Source organism: Limulus polyphemus, unplaced genomic scaffold (assembly GCF_000517525.1).
Source record: "Limulus polyphemus unplaced genomic scaffold, Limulus_polyphemus-2.1.2 Scaffold5209, whole genome shotgun sequence".
In the NCBI taxonomy this organism is placed as follows: Eukaryota; Metazoa; Arthropoda; class Merostomata; order Xiphosura; family Limulidae; genus Limulus; species Limulus polyphemus.
Window position 1 is genome coordinate 1 of NW_013670819.1, and position 24,016 is coordinate 24,016.

General features: G+C 33.9%; 1 protein-coding gene across 1 annotated transcript; it reads left to right on the forward strand.

Annotated features, from left to right (window-relative positions):
• Positions 1-14,471: 14,471 nt before the first annotated feature.
• Positions 14,472-20,443, forward strand: LOC106472274. The gene is made up of 4 exons (XM_013932901.2): positions 14,472-14,566; positions 16,170-16,287; positions 17,174-17,312; positions 18,311-20,443. The coding sequence occupies exons 3-4, from the start codon at positions 17,207-17,209 to the stop codon at positions 19,528-19,530; spliced, it is 1,326 nt and encodes a 441-aa protein (XP_013788355.1). The 5' UTR covers positions 14,472-14,566; positions 16,170-16,287; positions 17,174-17,206; the 3' UTR covers positions 19,531-20,443.
• Positions 20,444-24,016: the final 3,573 nt, after the last annotated feature.

Here is a 24,016-nt window from a genome sequence, read left to right on the forward strand (position 1 = left end):
CTAACAACTGATGTAATCTCTCTTCTTGTTTAATTTCTCGTTCTTCTTGTTTCTTTTCTCGTTCTTCTTGTTTCTTTTTGCTGCTCTTGTATTGCAGCCATCAAGTCTGCTATGCTGTAGTTTGATTTGCCGCTTCTCGTTTCCATTTTTTTGTCCCACTTTCTGACACTAATTTGTTACGTCTCCGTTTGTTAATTAACTTTCCGTAACTTCGTTCCGACGAAATTTTAACGACACAAGTCTTTACTTAATAAAACTGGTTTAATCTTTCCGAATATAACTTTACCGATACATTCAACTTGAACAATCGCGCTAAACAAACGCTGTAACGTCTCTCGTGCTCTCCGACTGCAGTTCAATTACTCACTGTCTACCCACACATTACCTTCCCCTCTTTTATATACCAGCCTACCCTATAACTAGTAATTACTGGAGCATTCGCCAAAGTACATGATAGTTCGAGAAACGTTGCGTCACAGTAGTCACGTGACTCGCTGACGCAACAATATTGATTAATATTTGTCTCAGTAATGTTAGCGACAAGATCATGTATGAAAAATTGCAGTTAATAAGTAATTCGATGTGTGTGTTCTGGTAGTAATCCTCACGTATCAACACAAGGTTATGTCACTAGTATTTCCCCAACAGTAGTCCTACGGCAATATGACATAATGTAACAAATAAATGGCTATAAATCAATAATGCATGGTTGTAATAGCCTAATACTACAGATGGTAGTAGTAAATTTATACTTTATTTAGATGTAATGCGTAAAACCGACATCACATGTAGCTGATGTGAGAAATAACTCTGACTAAAGGAAAATTTACTTGTTTTAGTTTTTACCACGGCTGGCTCTGACAAGTAATTAATTTGAATAATTAGGTTATCTACCTATAGTTTACTCGTTGATCATGCCCCCAATTTCTCAGCGGATTTATAGTCTTATAACGCTAAAAGTCAGGTTTTGATACCATAATTTTTTGTTTACAAAGTGTTTACCTTAATCAGATAAAGCTGACAGAAGATTCTAACTGGTCTGACAAACTATCATCTGGCCCTTGACACAAGCACTCATCTCACTGTAATTTGTAAATCTCGCGACACACGAGAATATGAACATAGGGTGTGAACATCTTTTGGTTGGGCGTGGGACTGGGAGAAAAATGTATTATTGACCGTAAAGGAAGTGAAAAAGTGCGAAAGTTAATAAATACCAGTTTAACAAAAGTGTATTTTATATAAACTGTAAACAGTAGTTAGAGTACCATAGAAAAGGCTAAAATATGACTAAAGAGGTGGACATGATTCAAGTAAACGGAACCACGGACGACCACATTATTGAAAATGCCGAAGACCAAACCTCTGAAGTCGGCGATGAAACAAAAACACAGGTACGTCACCTACTTCGGTGGAAACATTTACCTGGACTATAAAATTGCGGGTAATATTACAATTAATGAACTAAGAACACATGTTTCTTCCATCTGAAATTAGATGTATACTAGTATAAAGTATATATTTTATTTGATGTTCAACAACAAATGTTGAAAACTTAACTTTTATGTTATATGGATCATGATAAAAATTACAATTAATTATTAGTACAACTTACAAATGCAACATTAATTGTCATACCGAATAATTAAGCTTAGTTTTACTTTTAAATAGTTATACTTATAAGTTATAGTTACATGATTATGTTTCTGTGTGGAGTATATATATATGTATTTTGAAGTTGCATTTTAACTTAAGTCAAGACTAAAAAACCAAAAAATTCCATATTAGGTGTTGTTATTATTTCTGTGTATATTGTGTGTTGTATATTCATCGTGTTTTATACATATGATATCTTTTTATTATATTTTATAACTTCATATATATAATAATAATAGTTATTGAAAATTTATTTTTACAGTAACTTGAGTAAGTAAAAGTAAAAGATTAAGGGTATAAGCTTAATGTACGGTACTGTAAGTTTAATATAACTTGAAGTGTTAAAGCTCTTATACAAAGTGGAGTATTTCTGGCATGAGGAAAGTGGTGTTTGGTAAGCTCAAGTTAAACCAACCAAGCTCAACAAAAGATAATAGTTTAATCTATAAAAATCACGTGCATTTTGTTGCTTATTTCAAACAAAGTAATTAATGACTGTTTAGGTTTTAGAAGAATACTTTTGTTCTTTATTGGATAATGTGTATATTTCTACTTTGAAAAATTGTAGGACAGACAAAATAGAGTTGGATGATTAGTGGGATTTGATAATCAATGAATTGTCGGGCTCACTAATTGATTACAATAAACTAATAATTTATATTTACCTGAAACTTGGATAGTTTGAAAAATCATATAAAGTTGTCATCAGAAACATCAATTTTGGTTAACTTATTATCTTCTTGAGTCATGACACTAATCAATGAAGCTGAACAACCTTAAATTCTCAAAAATAATAATGAGAAAGCATTATGGCAAAATTTTGATTAGCTGATTGTTTTTGTGACAATAATTAATGCTCATAGGTAATTATTTATATTGATTAATTGAGTTAAGTATATATCAAACATAAATAATCATTGGTAGTTGAATATTTATTCAAAATAATTAATTATATTAATTAAATTCTGGTAATTAAACAAGTGTTTAATTATCAACTTATTACTTAGAGTATTTAATACTTTACTCTTAACATTTACAATAGTAATATGTTAAGCTAAATACCGTAGTAATTGAATTACCATTTTACAAAATAATCATTTTTCACTTCACATTTTCAATATAAACATGTTAATTCAGCATTGGCCAACAAGTTTTTAACTGATAATATCCACAATCATAATTTAAACAAAAATAAATTATTTTTGATGTGTGTGTGTGTGTAACTTAAAAAGCTGTTTTTCAGAAAATGAAATTTAATTTAATTATCCTTGGCTCAGGGTATGGTTCTTATCCACTTACACCTTACTGTCGTTTTCACTCTGAACCAGCTCCTTAGTTTTTTCAGACTTCATATCTAATTTTCTTAATTGCCAGGCTCTATTTATGTTGGTGGCATTTTCTGTTATAACACCAAGGAACCTTGCAATACAGTTTTCTTCAATTGCCTATATTCTTAGCCAGTATCTACCTATGTGTCTGGCTGTGCTTATGGTGTTGTGTACAATTGGTGTTGATGTAGTTATCACAATCAGCTCCTTTGAATGGGATTGGAAATTAATATTGAGTTGGAAGTTGTAATTGAGTGTATGAAGTTGATGAGACAGAATGACTTGATGATGCCAAAACATTGTGACATCTTAACAAGTTAGAATTTTCAAAATAATCTGTGTCAGACAATTAGGAATACTTATATTGATTATCTCTACTTCTTATACGATATCTTACCTCCATCACAGAGTAGCTTTTTCTGATTTTGTCACTCTGTTTCTTATATCATCTCTCCTTAAAGACTTTTTTCCTCCTCTTATTAGCATGTGGACTTTGATGTTTGGATTTGTTTACACTTGATGTCTCTCACACACATCACACGACCTATGTCATCCTCTACCTGGATTGGCTTTTCCTGCTCAAAACATCGGCTGCAGGTGAAGACAATTTTGCCTTCACTCCTATTTCCCTCCCCTCTGTTTCTCACCTTTCTCATTCTGATCTGGATTGTTTCTTATGTTCTGTTTGGGCTCTGTTCTCTTATGTGGCTTACACTTCTCCCTTCTATTATTCCCATTTCTTCATTCATTGGAACCCTTCCCTTTCCTGTGGTATTTCTTCTACTACCTTTATGGGTTGGATTTTCCAGCTTATTTGTCTTTTGATGATTGTTATCTGTTTTAAGTATTTTCCCATTAAATCCATTATCTTATCATGTCCTTTGCTGCCCAGTTCCTTTGTCCATTGGAGGATATAGTTTGTGCTAAAATGTGAACCACTCCCCATACACTTATTTCATGTTATCTTCATCATCTGGCCATTTCCTGCTCTACTAGGTACCAACTACCTCCCATCACCATCTTGAGCTCCAAGGTTTCTCTATGAGAGGGTAATTGCTCTTTTTCAACTTTTCTTCTTTATAGGGGCTTTTCTCACATATATGGTTCCTGCTTAGTGGTGAGTGTTGCTTGACTAGGTATACTTATCCTTAAACCCCCACTGTACAACCATTCAGGTCAATAATGCCCACTGTTGAGTGTTTTGTATCATAGATATGTTAACCCCAGGTCGTACGCTCATGGACTAATGTGATAAAGCAAAAGGGGATTGCTGCCCATCCCTGCTGCTCTTTTGTTTGGCTGTATCATGAATGGTTTGCAATTCAAAATAAGGCTTTTTGATCACCTGTTGCACTGTCTCTGGTGCTGCATTCCTCAGAACTCTACTATACCTCCCCCCCCCCCTTCTTCCAGTGGAATATGGGAGTCTTACCTCTTACCAGCTCATAACCACTGGGGTGGTGGACCATGGAGGCTTTCTCCTGAGTGTGTTCAATACCACTTGGTTGAGAGTAGAGTAGTGCTGTTCTGCGAGTGTAGATGGGTTTGTCCTATTGCAGACCTGATGTACTTTTCCATATGCCACCTGATTATGAACTGTATGAATTTTTCCACAATGCAGTTCACCCCTCCAGCTGGACACCCTCCTTCCTACCATCTCCTGGATGTCGGTTCCCAGGGGTTACTGCTGTTGGTTGGATCTGGATCAGTCACATAAGTCCTCACATGTGAGTGGCCCAGATACCCTCCTTCTACCATGGACTATCATTGTACCGATGTTGGTTCTTGGGGGTACTGGTGTTGGTAATGTTGGACATGCACACATGATGATGTGGGTCCTCGGAATAGATGGTCTTCTCTTCCAGTTCCCATAATGAATGGTAGAAGACACTCTTCCTACCATGTGCCAGATATTCCTATCTTGGTTCTGTTGGTGTTGGTTGAACTCCCCCTTACAGTCCACTCAATACCAGGAATTTCTTCATTTAATTTATGGGGTCCCTCCTATGTTTCCACTCTTATTGCAACATCTAATTTTCACAGATGAAGAGTATACCTAGTGGTGGAGAGTTGTCGCATGCTCATTTGCATGCTATCACAAAGCTGCCTTACATGAAAACATGTGAGGGTAGGTGGGAGTATCAAAGCTAGTGGTGAGAAAATATTTGTGCAATAGAGGGCAGTACAAGTCAAGAAAAGGTATCCTGTGAGAGGAGATAAGAATGTGTCAGAAATACATTTTCGGTGTAGGAAAATGTTAACTTCCTTTAACACTCTTAAAAACTTCAATCAGATTCACTCTAACTCTTCTTTTTTCATGAATAAACAAGTTCAGAGACCTTAACATAACCTTATAATATAACCTTTCCATCCTAGTAGCTCTTCTTCGAACCCTTTCCAGTAATTCAGTGTCCTTTCTAAGGTAAAAAGCCCAAAATTAAACATAGCACTCCAAATGTGGCCTAACCAATGACTGATACTATGACACTATAACCTGTTTATGTAAATACAACCTAAAATCCTACATGCCCTTGTTGGGGTTTTAAATATGAGTTGGCTGGGATTCTTTTACAGTAGATGTCTGTGACTTGTTGGTGATAAATTTTAACAATAAATGGACAACACACAATCCACCTCTTTTAAAATAGTATATTCGAAACAAATCAAACATATGTACAAAAATTCTTTATACTAAAGGATATCACAAGTTTATATAAAACTCTAAATAATTTTATTTTCCTGTCAAAAGTCCAAACAGGCTGATTCAATTACTTTAGAATCCAATTTACAAGATGAATTATTATTTTCTACTCTGTTTCTTACTGTACAATCGGCGTATTTTGTTGTGACATTTGGAGAGTTCAGTGAAAGTTTCTAGGACGTTTGTGGCTAAACCAATGTGTATCTACTATCCAATAATTGTTCCAACTTGGATTTGTTAGAAAAAAAAAGTGATTCATCCATTGATGATAACTTCTGATGTTATTGGAGCATATTTGCACCTGTACTGCAATGATAGTAACTGTTTGATATGAGTCTTCCTCTACATTCTTTATCACAGCATGAAAAGTCTGTATTATGAGGAAATATGTTCTAACAAATTACGCTACTAGGTTGAACTAGTTTTTAAAACAGTTATCGACAAATTGTCTTAAGGCTATTTTAAGCTAGGAATAGAATCCCACAGATGTTTGCTTTATGCTTAGGCGAGCTGGAGAAAGGTTATAAAACTCCTTCTTCCTATCTCAACTAAGCTTTTCCAAGGGGACCTTCCCTAAATCTTTGCCTGTGGGAGATGATGGAAATATGGTACCCCAGATACAAAAACCCTGTAAGAAAAGTACTTATATGATATGCATAGTTTTTGTGACCTTGCTTTGCCGATGGGGGTGGGTGGGTCACACTTGTTATATTTATTGAATTTTATTTTTAAAACTACAGATTTTAATTTAAGGGCTTTTTGTGACCTTGCTTTGCTTATGGGGGGTGGGTCATTATATTATATTTATTTAATTGTACTTTTATTTTTAAAACTACAGATTTTAGTTTAAGGGCTTTGCATGTCTTAATGCTTGTTACAACCCTCAAAGTGAACTTGCCTTGATGCACCACTTGGGTGTTAAAGCCAGAACTTTTGTTTTTATCTTATTGGATTTGTCTGCTGTTCTGTAAGTCTCCTTTCTTCCTTTCTAACGAGAGAGAGCTGGAAAAATTGGCAAGAGAACATCACTTAAAACTTACACATAGACTGAGTGCATGGTTACTGTTGATGGATAAAGTCACTGTTACCCCTTAAATCCATATCCAATGAAAGGCACAGAATCTGAGTTCATAAGTATGCACAAAAGGAACACTGCACCAGACTTGATATTTCTAGTAGTGGGTTTGGTCTGCCGTACTCCTCCTCTTCTACTCTGACTACTTGGGGTACAGTTGAACTCCATGATGATGATGATTTGTAGCTAGAGATCGCTCTAGCATTAAAACTGGAGATGAAAGACATCTCCAATGAACTGCAAAATACAGGAGGATTCCAAGTTCCACTTCTTGGAGAAATCTTCCTTGCTTAGGGGAAGGTGCTCAGCTCTCAGGCGTACATGGACATTTCTTCTGATCTTCTGAAGAAGTTTGTTGACTTCTTCCCTCGTATGCTGGAAGACTCCCCTGCAAATAGATTCCCAGATCTGCACTTTAAACTCCTTTTGTAAGTACAGAAAAGAAAAAAAAAGCATGAGGTTTAGTAACAGGGATAGGAAGACAGAAAAGAACCATTCTATACATGATGTATTTGATGTCAAAAATAAAGGCAAATTTCCTCCATAAAGCTGCAGATGTAGCACAGTCATACATAGCATGCTCTACAATCTCAATATAAGTGTAAAAGGGGCAGTTATTTTTAACTTATTCATTTTTGCTCTGACTGGGACAGTTTTATGGACCGTTTTCCATGCTAGGTCATGCGGTAATATTTGTAATTATTATTTTGATCCAGTTAATTATGTTTGCTGGGAAGTTGTACTTTTTTGTCTTAGTATGAACAGGAGAAAATCAGGATTGACGCATTCAAACATTTTCTCCTGGTCAATAGTGATTATGCTTGCTTGTGGTTTGGTTTTATTGTATATTTGTGTTATATCTGATTAGACTACTATTACTTTGTATATTTCTGTTCAGAACTCTACAGGCTTGTGTGTCACTGACAATATTTTCCATAACTCTCTATTCTATTACTGATGCACTTTGTGAGGATTTTATAATGTATTTAGGTTTTTCTTGTTTGCTGTGTAACATGATTAGTCCATTTTTGAAGGTGGATGGTAGTTTATTTTCATTTCGATTGTTATTTGACATTTTCATGAATTATTCTTCCATTTTCCATTTTTTTTGGCTGGTAGGCCATCTGGGTCCAGTGATTTATTATTTTTCATGGTTTTTAGTACTTCCCACAGGGCTCAGTTTCAAGGAAATTTCCAGGTTGTCTAAAGGCTGTATTGGTTCTATGAAAAAACAAACATAGACCCTTAAAATACAATTTGGATGTTTTTTTTGCCCTATTTATTTCCAAGAAGTACAATTAATGTTTAGTTAGCAATGTTGCATCTTGAGTCAACTAATTTTTGATGTCTTATTTCTTGGGAAGTTTTGTTACATTGGAAAAATAAGCCCAAACCATATTAATGTTACATAGTATCTTAAGGAAGCAAACAAACATTGACATGTAAAACATTTAAACAGAACAGCAATCTTGGCCAATCACTTTCAATGTTTTCATTCTAACCAGCTTGGCCTACCTACGAAGTACAGCCTGTAGTAAGAGTAAACTTGCATTGGAACTCTCACACATACTACTTTACTGTAATACGTAGCTAAGCACAGTGAACTCCTCTTGAATTCAAAGGCAATTGGGGATATACCCATTTAGGTTACTCCCCACGCTTTCTTGAATTTCTCACGAGGAGTTATTGTTGAGAGGGACTTGAAGTCTATCCCCAAGTCAGCGATCCTTGCTGGTTTCTCCAGCCAAGGAATTTCAGCAGTTCAAAGGATCTCCACTCGTCAAGATGGTATTATGGTGCCGACCTCAGTTCTTATTTTGACATTTTCATCACCACATCCACCTGCCGCTGTTAAGCCAGGTTATTTGAACTGTAAGGTACGGCCCTATATTCCCAACCCTTTCCGATGTTTTCAGTGCTAGCGGTTCGATCATTCGAAGACATCTTGTCAGGGTTCTTGTGACGTGTGCTCGTTGTTGTTGCAAGGACCACGATGCCTACGAATGCAAACTGGACCCTCACTGTGTTACTCATAGTGGTTCCCACCCCTCTTGCTTTAGGTCTTGCCCTAAGTGGGTGGAGGAGAAAGAGGTACAGCATTTGAAAACTGTTCACAACATTTTTTATCCAGAAGTATAGGGGTCCTTACCATTTGTCAGTTTCAAACCACTGGGGTGGTGGACCATGGAGCCATCCTCCTGAATGTGATTTATATATATGATGCAAACAATACTGAATCCATTCAGTTTAGAGTAGGGCACTGGTGTTCTGCTGGTGTAGATGATGAGATGTCTTCCAATTTGATGCTCCATCTCTGAACAGGTTTATCTGAGGGGATGTTGTAGCTTCGGAATCAAGGAAGAGACTTCCTGCTTTTTTGTTTCTCACTTGCTGTCTTTTAAATATAGGGGTTTACAATCACCAATCACATTGTTTCTAGCAAAAGACCTTTACAGCAAGTGTTCGATGGGGATCTGGGCACTTATCCAGGTGTCAAGTGGAGCACATGAAACCCTTGCCACTTGCCAGTTCCTAACCACTGGGGTGGTGGACCTAGGAGTGTTCGTCACTAGTTATATACAACACAATGCGGTGCAAAGTAAATTGGTGGTAGCATTGTTTGTGTAGTGCAAGTCATTATTTAAACATTATTTATTACCTCCTCCTGCAGTAGGATCTTTGTCATCTCCATTTCTGCCTGTACAATTGTGTTGAGGTCAGACATATACTGTACAGTCTGATTGCATTATAACCACACTACACATTCTGGCTCGCCAACTACTTGTTTGCTGGTGCTCGGTTGTTCATGAAACAATTTCGCTCATCCCTGTGACACTTCCATATCAAGAGTATACCTTGGTTCTTATAGATTCCCTGCTGTAGGCTTTCTCTTTGGGCACTTTCTAAAGGGGAGGTCATCTACCATTTCATTGTGGGATTCTGTGTGAGAAGGTGAGGTATCATCTCGGAAGTTAACATTTTCCTTACCTGAAAATGTATTCCTGACAGATAATTACTTCCACACACCTTTCTACTCCACTTCCTGTGCACTTTCTTCTTACATCATTTAAGAATGAAATTCTTTTGAGTGCAAGTGCTTAGAGAGAGTTGCTGTGCAAGGTTATGTCACCCTCCTATTGGTGGAGGGCTATCATTGCATGATGATGTCATCATGCACTAGTGCAGTTCACTTAAACACATGATTTTGAAGTAGGTGTTAGCTCAATATGCCTGCATACTACTGTCTGAGTTGACTAGAATGTACAGAGAAAATTATCACTGTAAATAAACAAGAAACTGTTGAAGCTCTTTGTATCAAACGATGCTTAGAAAGTAATTGTGATATTCCTGCTATTCCAAAAAAGAAACTGAATTTTACATTGTTTGTCAGTGAAGGCTAGAAATTAGGGTATTTAATAATAATAGAAAAATTTGCATCACAAACACACTTTTCTACTTATTTGTAATACATAATTAGAAATTGGTAATTACAGATATTTTTTAAAAGTATATAATAGTGATGTCTATGGGACACAAACATACTATCGCTTGTACAATGTCTTGATATGGTTGCACATCTCACTATTAATATGTAACATGCATGAAATTTGCTTGATGTGTTGTAAGTTAAGTGGGAAAATAGCGAACAAGGTGATTGTGTAAAACTCTGCATACAATTTGATAAACAGGTAGATTTATATCTGTATATCAGCTTATAAATTCATTTATGACATTGAATGATCTGTTTTTATTTGCATTTGAATATACAGGGCAATGTTCATATTTTAGAGATTTGAATAATATTTCTGTACTGTACATATTAAAAGTAATTTCAAGTCTGAATGTTAATTCTTCATGCCTTTAATATGACATAATCTGTTTTAAAAACAATTTGTAACTACCATATAAATGGTGGTGTTGAAAGAACAAGAAAATACAAATATGACTCAGGCAAGGAAAAACAAGGGAATTGCAAATATTTGTCAAATTTTAATTTCAACTAAAAGAACAGACATAAGAATTATGTTTTCTGATTGATTGTTTTTAAGGTGAACATTTCAGAACTTGGGCTCCTTTTAAAAGCAAAATGTTTTTAAATGATGTCAATGAAAATATACATTTATGGTTATACTCAATTATTATTTCTTAATTGTTTGAATATTTTTGATCATATTGGCCTAAACAAGAAAATGGTTATCCAAATCAGGGTTTGATCTCTGTGGTCCACATGGTGCAGAAAGTCTACTTGCAGCTTTACACTGAGACAGAAACCTCATCGTATTAGTTATAATTAGTGTTTAATGAAAGGCTTCCTTGGTAGTGAGTTGTAACCAAGGATGGGGTGAACACTGGAGATCAGCAATCAAATACAGCTATGAATGCTTTGTCAGGTAATGTGCAATAATGATAAAACAGCAACCAATAAAATTTCAGTACTTTTAATAATAACATTTCAATACTTTTATTTTTCAAAATGCAATAACAAAGTTTTAGAACAAAAAATGTATTTTTAAAGGGGATTTACAGATGTTATAACTGTCCGTTGTTTTTTATGAACATGTCTTACAAATGTCTTGTAAATGAGGTGGTAGCAATCAGGTTTTGCCTCCAATGCTGAGCAAATGCTCAACAGGGGCAGAAAATGCTGGAACACTCTTCAGTGCAAAAACAAGATTAAAAATTATAACTGGACTGAATGCTATCAATCTCACTCATCAGCCCATAAACACATCACAACATTACTGGAGGTAACAATGTTCTGACCCTGGGTGAAATATGTTGCCTCTTTGAAAAATGTTAGTATTGTCACCGAATCTGCATGCACAGTTTGATCATGAAAAGTAAGTTTCGATGTGCTGGTGTCTAGATTATCCAACTTCTCCTGGGGAATCTTCAATAAGACTTAATCATCTTAATTTTTGAGTTCCATTGTGTTGATGTTGCTGACTGAACTCTGCCTTAAGTAGATCAGCTGCTTGCATTGATTTTTGAATGTGGGACACAATGGCTGATGCTTTGGAAATTACTTTCAGCAGTGGTCCAGCATTTTTCTTGCCATTCCTGGCCACAAACTGTAGCACGTGGGAAATACAGGGGTCATGTTTAGGAAGAAATTTAGATAAATTGTCTACTGATTTAGATTAATCTAAAAGTTCATCTTCTGAGTCACTATCTGCAGATGAGCTATCATCATCTCTCACACTAAGTAGTGTTTGTGTGAGAATCCAAGCAAGCAGAATGCCTTGATCATGTGATGTCACATATGACACCTTGCTGTTGTTGTTAAATAGATGTACTGCATTGTTATGAAATGTGTGATGCCCTTGAAATGCCGATATGACAACATGATTGTTTGCATTTTCCAGTCAAGTATAAATGACCAGTGATTCCAAGAAAGCTGCATATTTGTCTGCTACTCAAGATATCCACAGTGACATTGATGTTGGGTACCAGTTGCAATACAGAGATGACTTTATGTTGGACTTCATTAAACCTGCTCTCGATCAACATTGTGGACAGATGCTTGCAACTGGAAAGAATATACTGAGAATCCATGGTTGCCATTAGATTTTGAAAATTTTTTGACTCCACCACTGAGAAGGGTTGCAGTGTACCAGTAATAAAATTGACAAGTTTGTTAGTGATGTGTTTCTGACAAATGTGTAGACTTGTATTTAGTTGATTCTGTACAGTATGCTGCTATTGTAGGCTGCTGCACCTTGGTGGAAGTGCCAGAGTTAGAAGTAGACTTCTGTAGCTAGAATTCTGCAAGAAATACAAAAGTGTATCTCATTTATATAATATGGAATATAGTTTATATTAAAAATAATAAAAACATAACACTAAATAAATGAAAATAATAAAAGATATAGTTTAACACTCACGAGAAATTTAGTTTACTTATATTGCACAATTTACATAGAATATAGTTTATATTATCAACTATGACTCTCTTAAGGTAGCCAAATGCCTCGTCATCTAATTAGTGATGTGCATGAATGGATTAACGAGATTCCCACTGTCCGTATCTACTATCTAGCAAAACCACAGCCAAGGGAACGTGCTTGGAAAAATCAGCGGGGAAAGAAGACCCTGTTGTCTAAATTGTAGTCCTTCCTCATTTTCCGTGTCAATAGTAAAAGGGTTCCTGATCCACATTTTACTGCTGTCAGTTGGAGGAAAATATTCCTTCAAGCATGATTTTAGCCTCCAAAAGATGCTCTTTGATTGATGAGGAAATCTCATCTGGAATATTACCTTTTTCATCTTGGTTTTGTAATTCTGTTAAAGTAGAGAAAGACTTATAATTTCTCTTCTCAACTTGATGTACCCACAAGTTAATTTTTTATAGCTGCTTCTGTCTTTTCCTAGACAATAAAAATATTTATGTTAGTACCTTGTAAATTTAGATTTAATGCATTTAAGAAGCCAAAAATGTCGCATAAATAGACCAATGCAAATTATGAAACCTGTCTCTAAATTCAAATATTGCATCCTTTGCTGATGGGGGATGCTGCTCCAAAAACAAGATTCTTCATTTCGATGAGTCTTTTTAAGACATTTCCTTTTGATAACCACTGAACTTCACAGTGTAATAGGAGATGCTCGTGTTCACTCCTAATTCTTTGCACAAAGCAGGGAATATTCTGGAATTCAACGAACGAGATTTTATATCATTTATGAATTTAACACAATCTTGCATAGTTGAATTCAAAATTAAGGGCATTTTCTTCACTGCTTGGATCCTCTGGAAAACTCCTGTATGGGAATCTGCCATTGAGGGAGCACCATTGGTACTCAAACTAACACTTTTTTCCATTGAATACCACTCTGAATTATAAAATTATTGATTAAATTAAAAATTTCATCAGCCATTGTTCTTATTGGAAGTGGTTTACAAAACAATAAATCTTCATGAATTGTGTCCTTATAGTCATATCTTACAAAGCACATTAAGTTGGCATTATCCGCTGTGTCTGTGCTTTCATCCACTTGTAATGAAAGAAACTGACTAGAGTGAACACGACGTATAAGTTTCTTCAATATTTATCACTATATCCACAATTCTACGCTTCACTGTATTATTAGATAGGGAGAGTAAATTCAACTGATTTTCTTGTTTATTATAAACATGAGATGTAATTATTTTTACTGCAGGAACTGTTAACGTTTCACCAATGGTATGTGGATAACCTATCTCTGCTATTAGTTTTGAAATTTCATATGAAGCCATAACCAAGTCTTCGTTGGAAGATCTTGTGGAAAAAGTGTGTGAAATTATTTGTTTGGAAAAAAACTATTTCATTTTTCTTATTTATGAAAAAATCTGGCATTTCAGATTTGATGGTTTCATACTCTCACTTGATAATGTTGAAAAACAAAAAACACATAGTGGCAAGTCATTATTGCTACCACCACTTATAAAACCATACTTCAAATATTCATCACAACACTGTCAAATCCAAGAGGTCTTCTTTTCTTTGATACCAAGTTGCACATCACTTAAATGTTTATAACTAGGCCTATTATTTTCACTAACTTCAGTTTCACTAGAACTAGGCTGCATTTGTGCATCACTTGAGGTTTTCTTGTGTGATGCATGTTTCTTCAGCCAGCTATCCATATTGGAGAGGGTTTTTTTTTAAATGAATAATTTTAAAAATTTTTAGTTAGTACAAACTAAGTCGCAAACAATTCTCTCTCTTCTCAGAACAAACGGACACTTCTAGCACTGGCCACCAGCAACTTTTCTGCTGCCACCTTGTGCTACCAGATGTAACACTCAGGTCAATTTACATTAACAGAGTAAGCAAATTTAACACATTTGGAATAAAATTCCTAAAACTTTGGTATTATAGAACTGGTTAACTTTAATGAACAAATGGTCCTTTTATGTGATACAAAACCCCCTTCTTTGATCTTACCTGCAGACAGGCTTGGACTCAGCAGGGGGATGCATCTAGCTAACATGTGGTTTAAATTTACAGCATTTCACAAGAATCTCAAAGTTATCAACACCATAAAACTTAATCTTAGGCTCTCTAAATTGCACTAAGTGGGAACACCTTAATTCCTGAGGGACTTCTTGTTATATTAGCTTAATTGAAATACTGAGAAATCCAAGTTAGATGAAATGAAAATTTAAATTGTAATGTATTTGAAAATATTACTTTTATTAAAATATATTTATATTAACTGGTTTAGTTACATTTTTCTTTAATATACAACAACGGCTTGGAGAAAGTTTAAAAATGGCAGTTGGTAGTGAAAGGGTTAAAATTAATTTAATTTTTTTTAGTTTTCTGCGCATCGGCCACACTTTGGGAAATGCTGATCTATCAAATTGACATTATAGAATGAAACGTCATATTTGATCAATCAGATTGACATTATAGAATGAAACGTCATATTTGATCAATCAGATTGACATTATAGAATGAAACGTCATATTTGATCAATCAGATTGACATTATAGAATGAAACGTCATATTTGATCAATCAGATTGACATTATAGAATGAAACGTTATATTTGATCAAACAGATTGACATTATAGAATGAAACGTTATATTTGATCAAACAGATTGACATTATAGAATGAAATGTTATATTTGATCAAACAGATTGACATTATAGAATGAAATGTTATATTTGATCAAACAGATTGACATTACAGAATGAAACATTATGTTTGATCAATCAGATTTACATTATAGAATGAAACATTATGTTTGATCAATCAGATTGACATTATAGAATGAAACATTGTTATATTTGATCTATCAGATTGACATTATAGAATGAAACATTATTTGTTATATTTGATATCACTTATGTATATTTACATACAGAGTCATTAACTGGGCAGGGCACAGAGATCCCAATGTGTTTAACTTCAGGATCTGAACTAGTTGACCTGGCTTGACCTGTTGGTTAGGGCACTTTGACCCCTCTAGTAGTTTTGCACAAAATTCAACAAACAAATAAACAAATCATCAAGATAGTTGAAACTAATTTAATTATTGTTTTAGAGTAGTAGTTAGAAATTTAACTATTTTCTAGATGAAATAACTCTATCCTGTCTTTTGCCCCACCCTGTATATCCAAGAATATTTGAAAGAACATGAGAAAAGTTACATATTATTATTTTTGAATAAAATATGGATCTTACAATTGCATTTTATCAGAAATTGCTTTTAAACTACATTCTTTTGTCTGTTTTATAAGAAAGCATTTATCATAACATTATTAGTTAGGTTTTTTGTGTTGAGTGAAACATAAAAAATACGTAGACATTCTTTTACAATTTCAACTGAGTCTTTTAGCCCCTGAATTATTTTCAGTTCATTTTTTAAACAGATATTTGAGTAAACATCCAAAACTGTTTATGATTGTTTTGTTTTTTTCAGTTACCACAAGTTTGTTAAGGGAAAAGATATCAGTCGATACAGTTCAGATGACATTGCTTCAATATTTGGAAACAAAAGAAAGAAAGCTGATTTTTCTGCCTCGGAAGAGTCATCAAAGGTTTGGTCTTGATTTTTTTCAACTAACAGTGTATATCATTTCTTGTGTCTGTTTTTTTATCTACATTATTGTAACCATGAGGCTGAAAAATCTGTAAGGATTGAGGAACTTGAAAATAGTGGTAAAGATAAAATAATATAAAACAATTATTCCTGAACCAGATAACATCAGATAAATCCCCCCCCCCCACCACAACACCAAGAACCTGCACACTTATTCAAGTTATTCTGCTTAGTTGTGGGTGTATTTTAACATGATCTTGAAAAGTAGCTGTATGCTATTTTATCTGGTGATAATTATTTAATTCATTATATTTCATGGTAGGTTATATCAAGTTATCTTTATCAGCCAGTTGATTTTGTTCTTTGATTGAAGTTAGCCTAAAGTGGAAATGTTGCAAAATAAATCCATTTAGTAAGAATGTAGAAAGCATTTTTATCTCCTTCTTTTCTATTAATATATCAAGTTTTATAGATATAAGTGTAACATTTTCTTGTCTGCCATCAAGATGCAGTGTCCTTGTTTGTAGATTTTGTTCTGAAGTAAGTTTGTTGTGAAGTTTTTAATACATTTTATAACCAGATTACAAAGCTATTGTGGTGTTAATTAGTTAGAATTATGAGGAAAATTTGAAATGGCAGTATGTTGTGCAGCCTGTAAAACATGGGATCTTACCTGGATTGTCGGGGAAGAATTTTAGAAAGAATATGATCACCCTGATCTCAGTTTTCCCTAGTTATGAATTGATATTCTTAAACTGTATATTTATTGTTTTTTTATTTTTATGTGCCATTATCTCAAGCCTATTTCATAATTAGAAGAGGTTTTAAAGCTTTCTTTGTGTGATATTAAGTTTTTTTTGTGATAGCATGTTTTTTTTCATCAGGATAACTCTGATGTAGAAACTATATCAAATGGAATGGAGCTCCAAGATAACATTAAAACCTTTCACAGTGGGACAAGTGTTCAAGATTATTTTGCTAAGAAAATGGCAGAAATTTCAGAAGGAAGAAGAGGAAAAGTTGGTAAGAATATGATCATCATGTTTTTGTGTGTGCTTATACTTCAGGTGATGATCATGTGTTTTATGTGCTTATACCCCAGGAGATGATCATGTTTTGTTTTGTTTTTGTGTGCTTATACTTAAGCAGATGATCATTTTTTGTGTGCTTATATTTCAGGAAATGATCATGTTTTTTGTGTGTTTGTGTGAGTGCGTGCTTGTACTTCAGGAGATATAATGTTTTTGTGTGCATGCGTACTTGTACTTCAGGAGATGATCATGTTTTGTTTTTGTGTGTATGTGTGCTTATACTTAAGCAGATGATCATTTTTTGTGTGCTTATACTTCAGGAAATTATCATGGTTTTTGTGTGTTTGTGTGAGTGCATGCTTGTACTTCAGGAGATGATCATGTTTTTTGTGTGTGTGTGCATGCGTACTTGTACTTCAGGAGATTATAATGTTTTTTGTGCACTTATACTGTTAGAGCTGATCATGTTTTTTTTGTATGTGTGCTTGTACTTTAAGGGCTGATGATGCTTTTTTATAGCAAAAAAGATTAAGATGAGTAATCTTTTGTTTACAAAGAAGGAACAGTAATATTCTAACCATTTTTAAAACTATTTGAAATACATAGATGGTTTACAAGTATTTGTTGTTTATCAATATATAAATTTTAAAAAATTGTAATGTAAGTGTAAACGAAGTAAAGGTTTTCAGTAATTTCAAGTTTTTATAAAGTTGTATATTTTAATTTTGATATTTTCCTAGTATGTGTCAGTCAGATATATGGATGTCACTTTGGTCTCTATATGTGTTATGTATAAAAATTGTGCTTTTTTATGTGTGTGTGTATATATATATATATATCAAATTTTGTGGATTTTAGCAGATCCTTACAATTTTATTCAATTTTTCCTCGCTATTATTTTTGTTAGCATTTTAATTCAATGTTTAACATACTTTTATGTAGATCATTATGTATGTACCAAATCAGTTAGCCTCACTGTTGTAATTACAGAACTCCATTCAAAAGAAAGAGAGATGAATGAAATGGGAGCAAATAATCCTGGAAATGATACTTGTAGTGATGAACATTTAAATATATCTCTGGAAGCCAGTTATGATGGGTCAATTACATCAAACAAAGAAAAATCAAATGTGCAAAAGCAAAAGAAAAAAGTTAGATTTCTAGATATCTATTTGCAGGAACAAGAAAAAAATAGTAGCTGTCAGTTAATTCAGGAAATACCAAAAAAAGAAATGAATGACAAGGACGAAACAAAGCCAGAACTTGAAACTGATGACTATAAAAACTATAACTTCAGTTCCGAAGCAGGCGATACTGTGTTACAGACTGATTTAATTCCTACCTCAACCACTTTATCTGAATTACCAAAAAAGAAGAAAAGGAAAAAGGAAACTGTTGAACCTGAGTCACCGAGATGCCAAACGTTTAAAGAGTATAAAGAAAGTGTGGAAATCTCCAACGACCATAGTTGTACGACACAAAAGAAAAAATTAAGGGAGGTTGATAACTTTAGTGAAAAAATTGCAGAAAAGAAAAAGAGTAAAAAAAGAAAAGAATCATTTGAGATTAAGCCACACAGAGAAAATATGAATGAAATAAACAACCTGGATAACGTGATAGAGAGAAGTGAAGCTAAGGATAATGCTGAGATCATGGGTGTTAATAACACTTTGTTCAATAAAAAGAAAAAGAAGAAGAAAAGTGAAAAAGATGTTGAAGCAAAATCCAACCAAATACACACAAATAGTAATGAATATCTGTCAGTCTCCAAAACCCAGATACCCACATTGACATTGGAGGATACTGTTAAAGATGTTGTTGGAAATAGTTCTTATAATGCTAAGAAGAATAAAAAGAGAAAATGTAGTAATGAAAGCTATGAAGATGTGGTAAATACTGAAACTGGTGAGGTATGTGAAATGCCAGTTTCCTCTGGATATTTATGTAGTGAAGAGAGAGAGTTTGGTGGTTTAACTCTAGAAAAACAAGGTGTATCGACCGTTTCTCAACTTTCGGAATCTAGAATCAACGAACACTCTGATGGTTTAGAGCATGAAAGATCAGAAGGGGTTATTAGTAAAAATTTTGAATTTGATACAAAAGTAAATGAAAAAAAAATTAAAACTGTTGACAAGTTATTGAAAATGATAAAAAGAAATAAGGTGCTTAAAACTACAAACTTAGTATCAGTCAAAGGTTATGGTATGTGACGACAAATTATACAGTTTTTACTTTTCTTCTTCTTCTGTAGCTTTTCCCGTATTTATATGGGGTCGCTATTTTTGACAGCACGTTTCCACTCTCCTCGGTCTTCGTATTCTTCCCCAACAAGGCCTTTCTCTCTAATATCTCCATCCACGCAATCCTTCCATCTTCTCCTTGGTCTTCCTCTCTTCCTTCTCCCCTCCACCTCCATATCCAAAGCCCTCTTGCCTATATAATCATCTTCCCAGTTTTTACTATCTACCAGCTAATTATTAACCTGTAAACATTTTGTATCATAATATTTTCAATGTAAGTGGTTTAAAACCATTATATATTAGTCCATGTGTATTTTTTTTATAATACAATGTGTTTAGAATTTTACCTAATCTTTGAAAATATGATGCTTCTGATTTGATTAAGTTCCATGGCTTGTTAAAGTAATTCTTTTTTGCATTACTGTTTTACTTATCTTGACAAAAGTTGAAACAGTTAGTCTTTATAGAATGTTGGTCTGATTGGTGCATTCAGTATCCAAAATCTGAGTTTGGTTCTAGGAACTGAAATCACTGTATACTGCAGTTATTTATTTTTCACAACTTAAAAATGTAATAGTGACAAAATTTGAAAAAATAGTGAGTAATATATGCTGATTATTGGTCCATTTTGTGAAACTTTACATTTGAGAAAAACGTAATTCTTTGTTGTTGTTTTTCCAAGTAAAATGTGAAAAAAAGGAAGGGTTCCTATAAGTTTAGAATTGGGTCCAAGTTTCAATGAAACTGTATGGATATAAATTTGAAATTATGTATTGGATAATTACAATATTTAAGTTCACCCTAAAATATCTAAACATTTAAAGTTAAACATGAATACACTCTGACTGTAAAACTACCAAAATTAAAATAGTGAAGTTTATCAGGGTGACTTTATAGCTGTAATTTCAAAGAAACTGTATGGATATCAATTTGAAATTATGTATTAGGTAATTACAATATTTAAGTTCACCCTAAAATATCTAAACATTTAAAGTCAAACATGAATACACTCTGACTGTAAAACTACCAAAACTAAAATAGTGAAGTTTATCAGGCAGACTTTATAGAATCAAAAATTATTTGTTTCATATCACTTGTGTATATTTACATATAAAGTCATTAATATATTTTGAGGATATTGATCAGGGTCAGAACTATTTGATTTGGAATGACCCGGAGGTTAGGGCACTTAAGTCTCAATATGTGGGTAACAAGTTTTAATTCAGTCATCAAACTTGCTCACCCTTTAGTTGTAGGGGTGTTGCCCAAGAGTTGATGTTGACTAGCTGTTTTTCCTCTGGTCTATCGCTTCTAAATTAAAGATGGTTCTTGAGAAGCTTTACGTGAAATTTGACAAAACAAACAGTACTACTACAGATACAGACAGCATCAGTGATATGTTCTTTGGGATGGAGAATCAGTTATCTCACTAGTGTATCATACATGTCCAAGGTATCATGAAAGAATTGTAACATGTGCACAACATTCAAACACCCTGGTTACACCTTTTCATTGACAGTACCAGTCACAGTTTGTCACAGACTAAAGTCATTGTACATGCTTGATCCAAAGGTTACATGTCTGGATTGGATCTCAACCCAAAAGATGTTATTATTTTTTCCTTATGAAGAAAAACCTCCAGATCCTGATCCATGTATTTTCCATTTCACAACTTAGTCTGTTACGGCTGGTACACACTTATACAGAAGTTGCGAAGCTCGTCGACTGATAGGTTTGTAAAGTCCTCCCCAGATTCTGTATCCTTCTTGCTTCAGCAAATTTCCTAATCACCTATCTCTGTTCTCAGATATCTGTGGTAGTTTATTCGGGAAAGAAGTGTCTCGGACTTCTGTTTGCAAGGGTATTATTACATGCCACATCCTGGATTCACACAGACCTGAAAGCATTACAGAGTGCACATACACAATTAGGATATAACCTCCTCGATACTTTGGAAGCCAAAGCAGTGATTGTCCATTCTAATCAGTATTTCCAAAATAAGAAAATGATAAAGTTTATATTTTACTAAGAGCACAAGACAAACATAGATAGGCACAATAATTGGTTTTGTTTCGGATTGCGACCATGGTTATTCTTTATCTTAAATTGGCAAAATTCAACCAAAATTTGGGTTTTCTGTGAAACAGGTTAAATTTCACCATCAATTATATATATATTACTCTCTATTATATGAATCTAGCACATTTCTATTCCTATTTCACAAAATTTATTGAATATTTTGGTTAGATAAAGGTGGTGAATTAATATTTGCGAGCAACAGTTAACACTATATGATTAATCTGTGTGATGAGTTGCAGATAGTGTTTTTTTTAATTGAAGAGTGTTGACTGCTGGGTAATAAAATGTCCGAAATATTATATTTAGAAGCATTTTTGTCTTTACAGTACAAAATTTTTAGGCCAGGTGGTTAGGGTGCTAGATTCGAAATCCGAGGATGGCGGGTTCTAATCCCCGTCCCACCAAACATGTTTGCCCTTTCAACCATGGGGACGTTATAATGTGGCGGTCATTGATAAAAGAGTTGGCGGTTGGTGGTGATGATTTCTAGTCCCTCTAGTCTTACACTGCTAAATTAGAGACGACGAGCGCAGATATCCCTCGTGTAGCTTTGCGCGAAATTCAAACAAACTTTCTAAACATTTGAGTCTAAGATAAAACTTGTTAGTTTAACTTCTCAAAACAAAAAAGTCCCCAAGTAACTAAATGCTGACTCAAAATATTTAGACTGATGGCAAGTCAGTAATTGAAATCGGCTTTATTAAAAATAAATTAAAAGATTAATATACAGCTTTTGGTTTGACGATCTTTCATTTATAAATACGAGAATTAATAGTAATTTTACAACTACACAGATAGACCTTTCATCTCTATATTTTGGAAGCCACCTTTATTAAACACATAAACCTGTCCTTTGCTGCCAAAAAGAATTTCTATGCAATCTATACATCCTTCAGTAGGTCTGTGACATTTCCTGATTGGCTAAAGGACATGCCAATCAGTGATTGCCTTACTGGCCTACATTGATTTGACTCATTTTATAAGTTGTACTATTTCCTATAGATCATTTTCCAGGCGCTTCTGCTATGAATAGTGTCTGGCAAAAAGCTTCAGCAGATATTTCTTTTGCAACATCTCAATCAACAATTGGTCCAGTTATCAAGTTTTGAACAACTCGACTTTCAAGATCTACGTATCTACTTGAGCCGATGTTTCCATTTGTGAACGTTATATTTTAAGATCTGTGCAAGAACTCTAGCTAACAGATGTTTCCGTATATAAAAGCTATCTTCATAGCCCATTGTGTAGCTTAGTGCTTAAAGAGAAAAACGCAGTTTTGAACAGTTGAAGGTTAGTTTTGAACATAATCTTTTAAAATATTGGGTTGTCTTCTGAAATTGGACAGATGGCCTCGTCAGCAATGTTTATAATACATATAGTTGACACGTAGTGTTAGCCATTATCCTTTTCACCCCTAGGTTCTAAGAATTTTACTAATATTTACGGCTTGGTTACTTGGTCCGATGAAACTAGTGACTTGTACAACAAATTTCATAAAATAGAAGATTATTTTTCGTATTTTATTTTTGGTTCCTGAATTAAATTTCTAGTATGGGGTATAAGGATACACCTAAGTGTCGTCACAATAACTGCAAGATTACATTTGTATAAAACATAAGTACTATTAAAACAACAACGTCTTTCGATGAACTGGCAGCAATAACAATTCTAAGACAATTTTTGAATGTCTCGTACGATGGCGACACTGTGCGTTTCTGTATGTTGTAAGTTAAAACTATCGTTGTCGTGGTTAGTACAATCACTTAAGTGTTATTAATTAATTAATCACAGATAAATGTTACCAATTAGTTTATAACCTATGTTTTCGGGGAAGGACTGAAATTAAGTCGCTTAACATCTTCCTTGCGATACTTTACAATTATCTTACTTGATCTGATAGAAAATAGGGATCGTATTTATATACTTAAGGTAGTTTATGTTTATACGTATTTTAGACTACTTTATGGTGTATTAGATGTCGCAATCGTACTGACGATAGAAGTCGCACATACTAAATCTTCAAAACTATAGTGTAAAAGATTTATAGAAACTAAACCACTAAAAAAAATAAAACGTTACACTGTGAGAGATGAAACAATCTACTCTGGGGGTGGCAAGTATCGGGTATTTCCAGTGATCCGTGTATGAAAAATATAAACCATTAAAAGTAATTTAATAGAAGCCAATATGTGTGTATTGCTGCGGAAATAATAATAGAGAATTCCTGTAGACTTCCAAGAAGGAAATGCATAGAAACTTGAAGATATGGATGATTTGAAAATCATGAATTGTGACTAGTTATTGACAACATTAAAAATTCAGTATTCAACACGATTATTAGGCTTAGCAGTGTAATTTTAAAACCATTCTTGAATAT

Excerpts from the sequence above, each read along its gene's own strand:
- LOC106472274 (XM_013932901.2), top strand. The coding sequence starts at position 17,207 with ATGGAGCTCCAAGATAACATTAAAACCTTTCACAGTGGGACAAGTGTT. Across the intron at positions 17,313-18,310 it reads AGGAAGAAGAGGAAAAGTTG|AACTCCATTCAAAAGAAAGA; the intron begins GTAAGAATATGA and ends TTGTAATTACAG.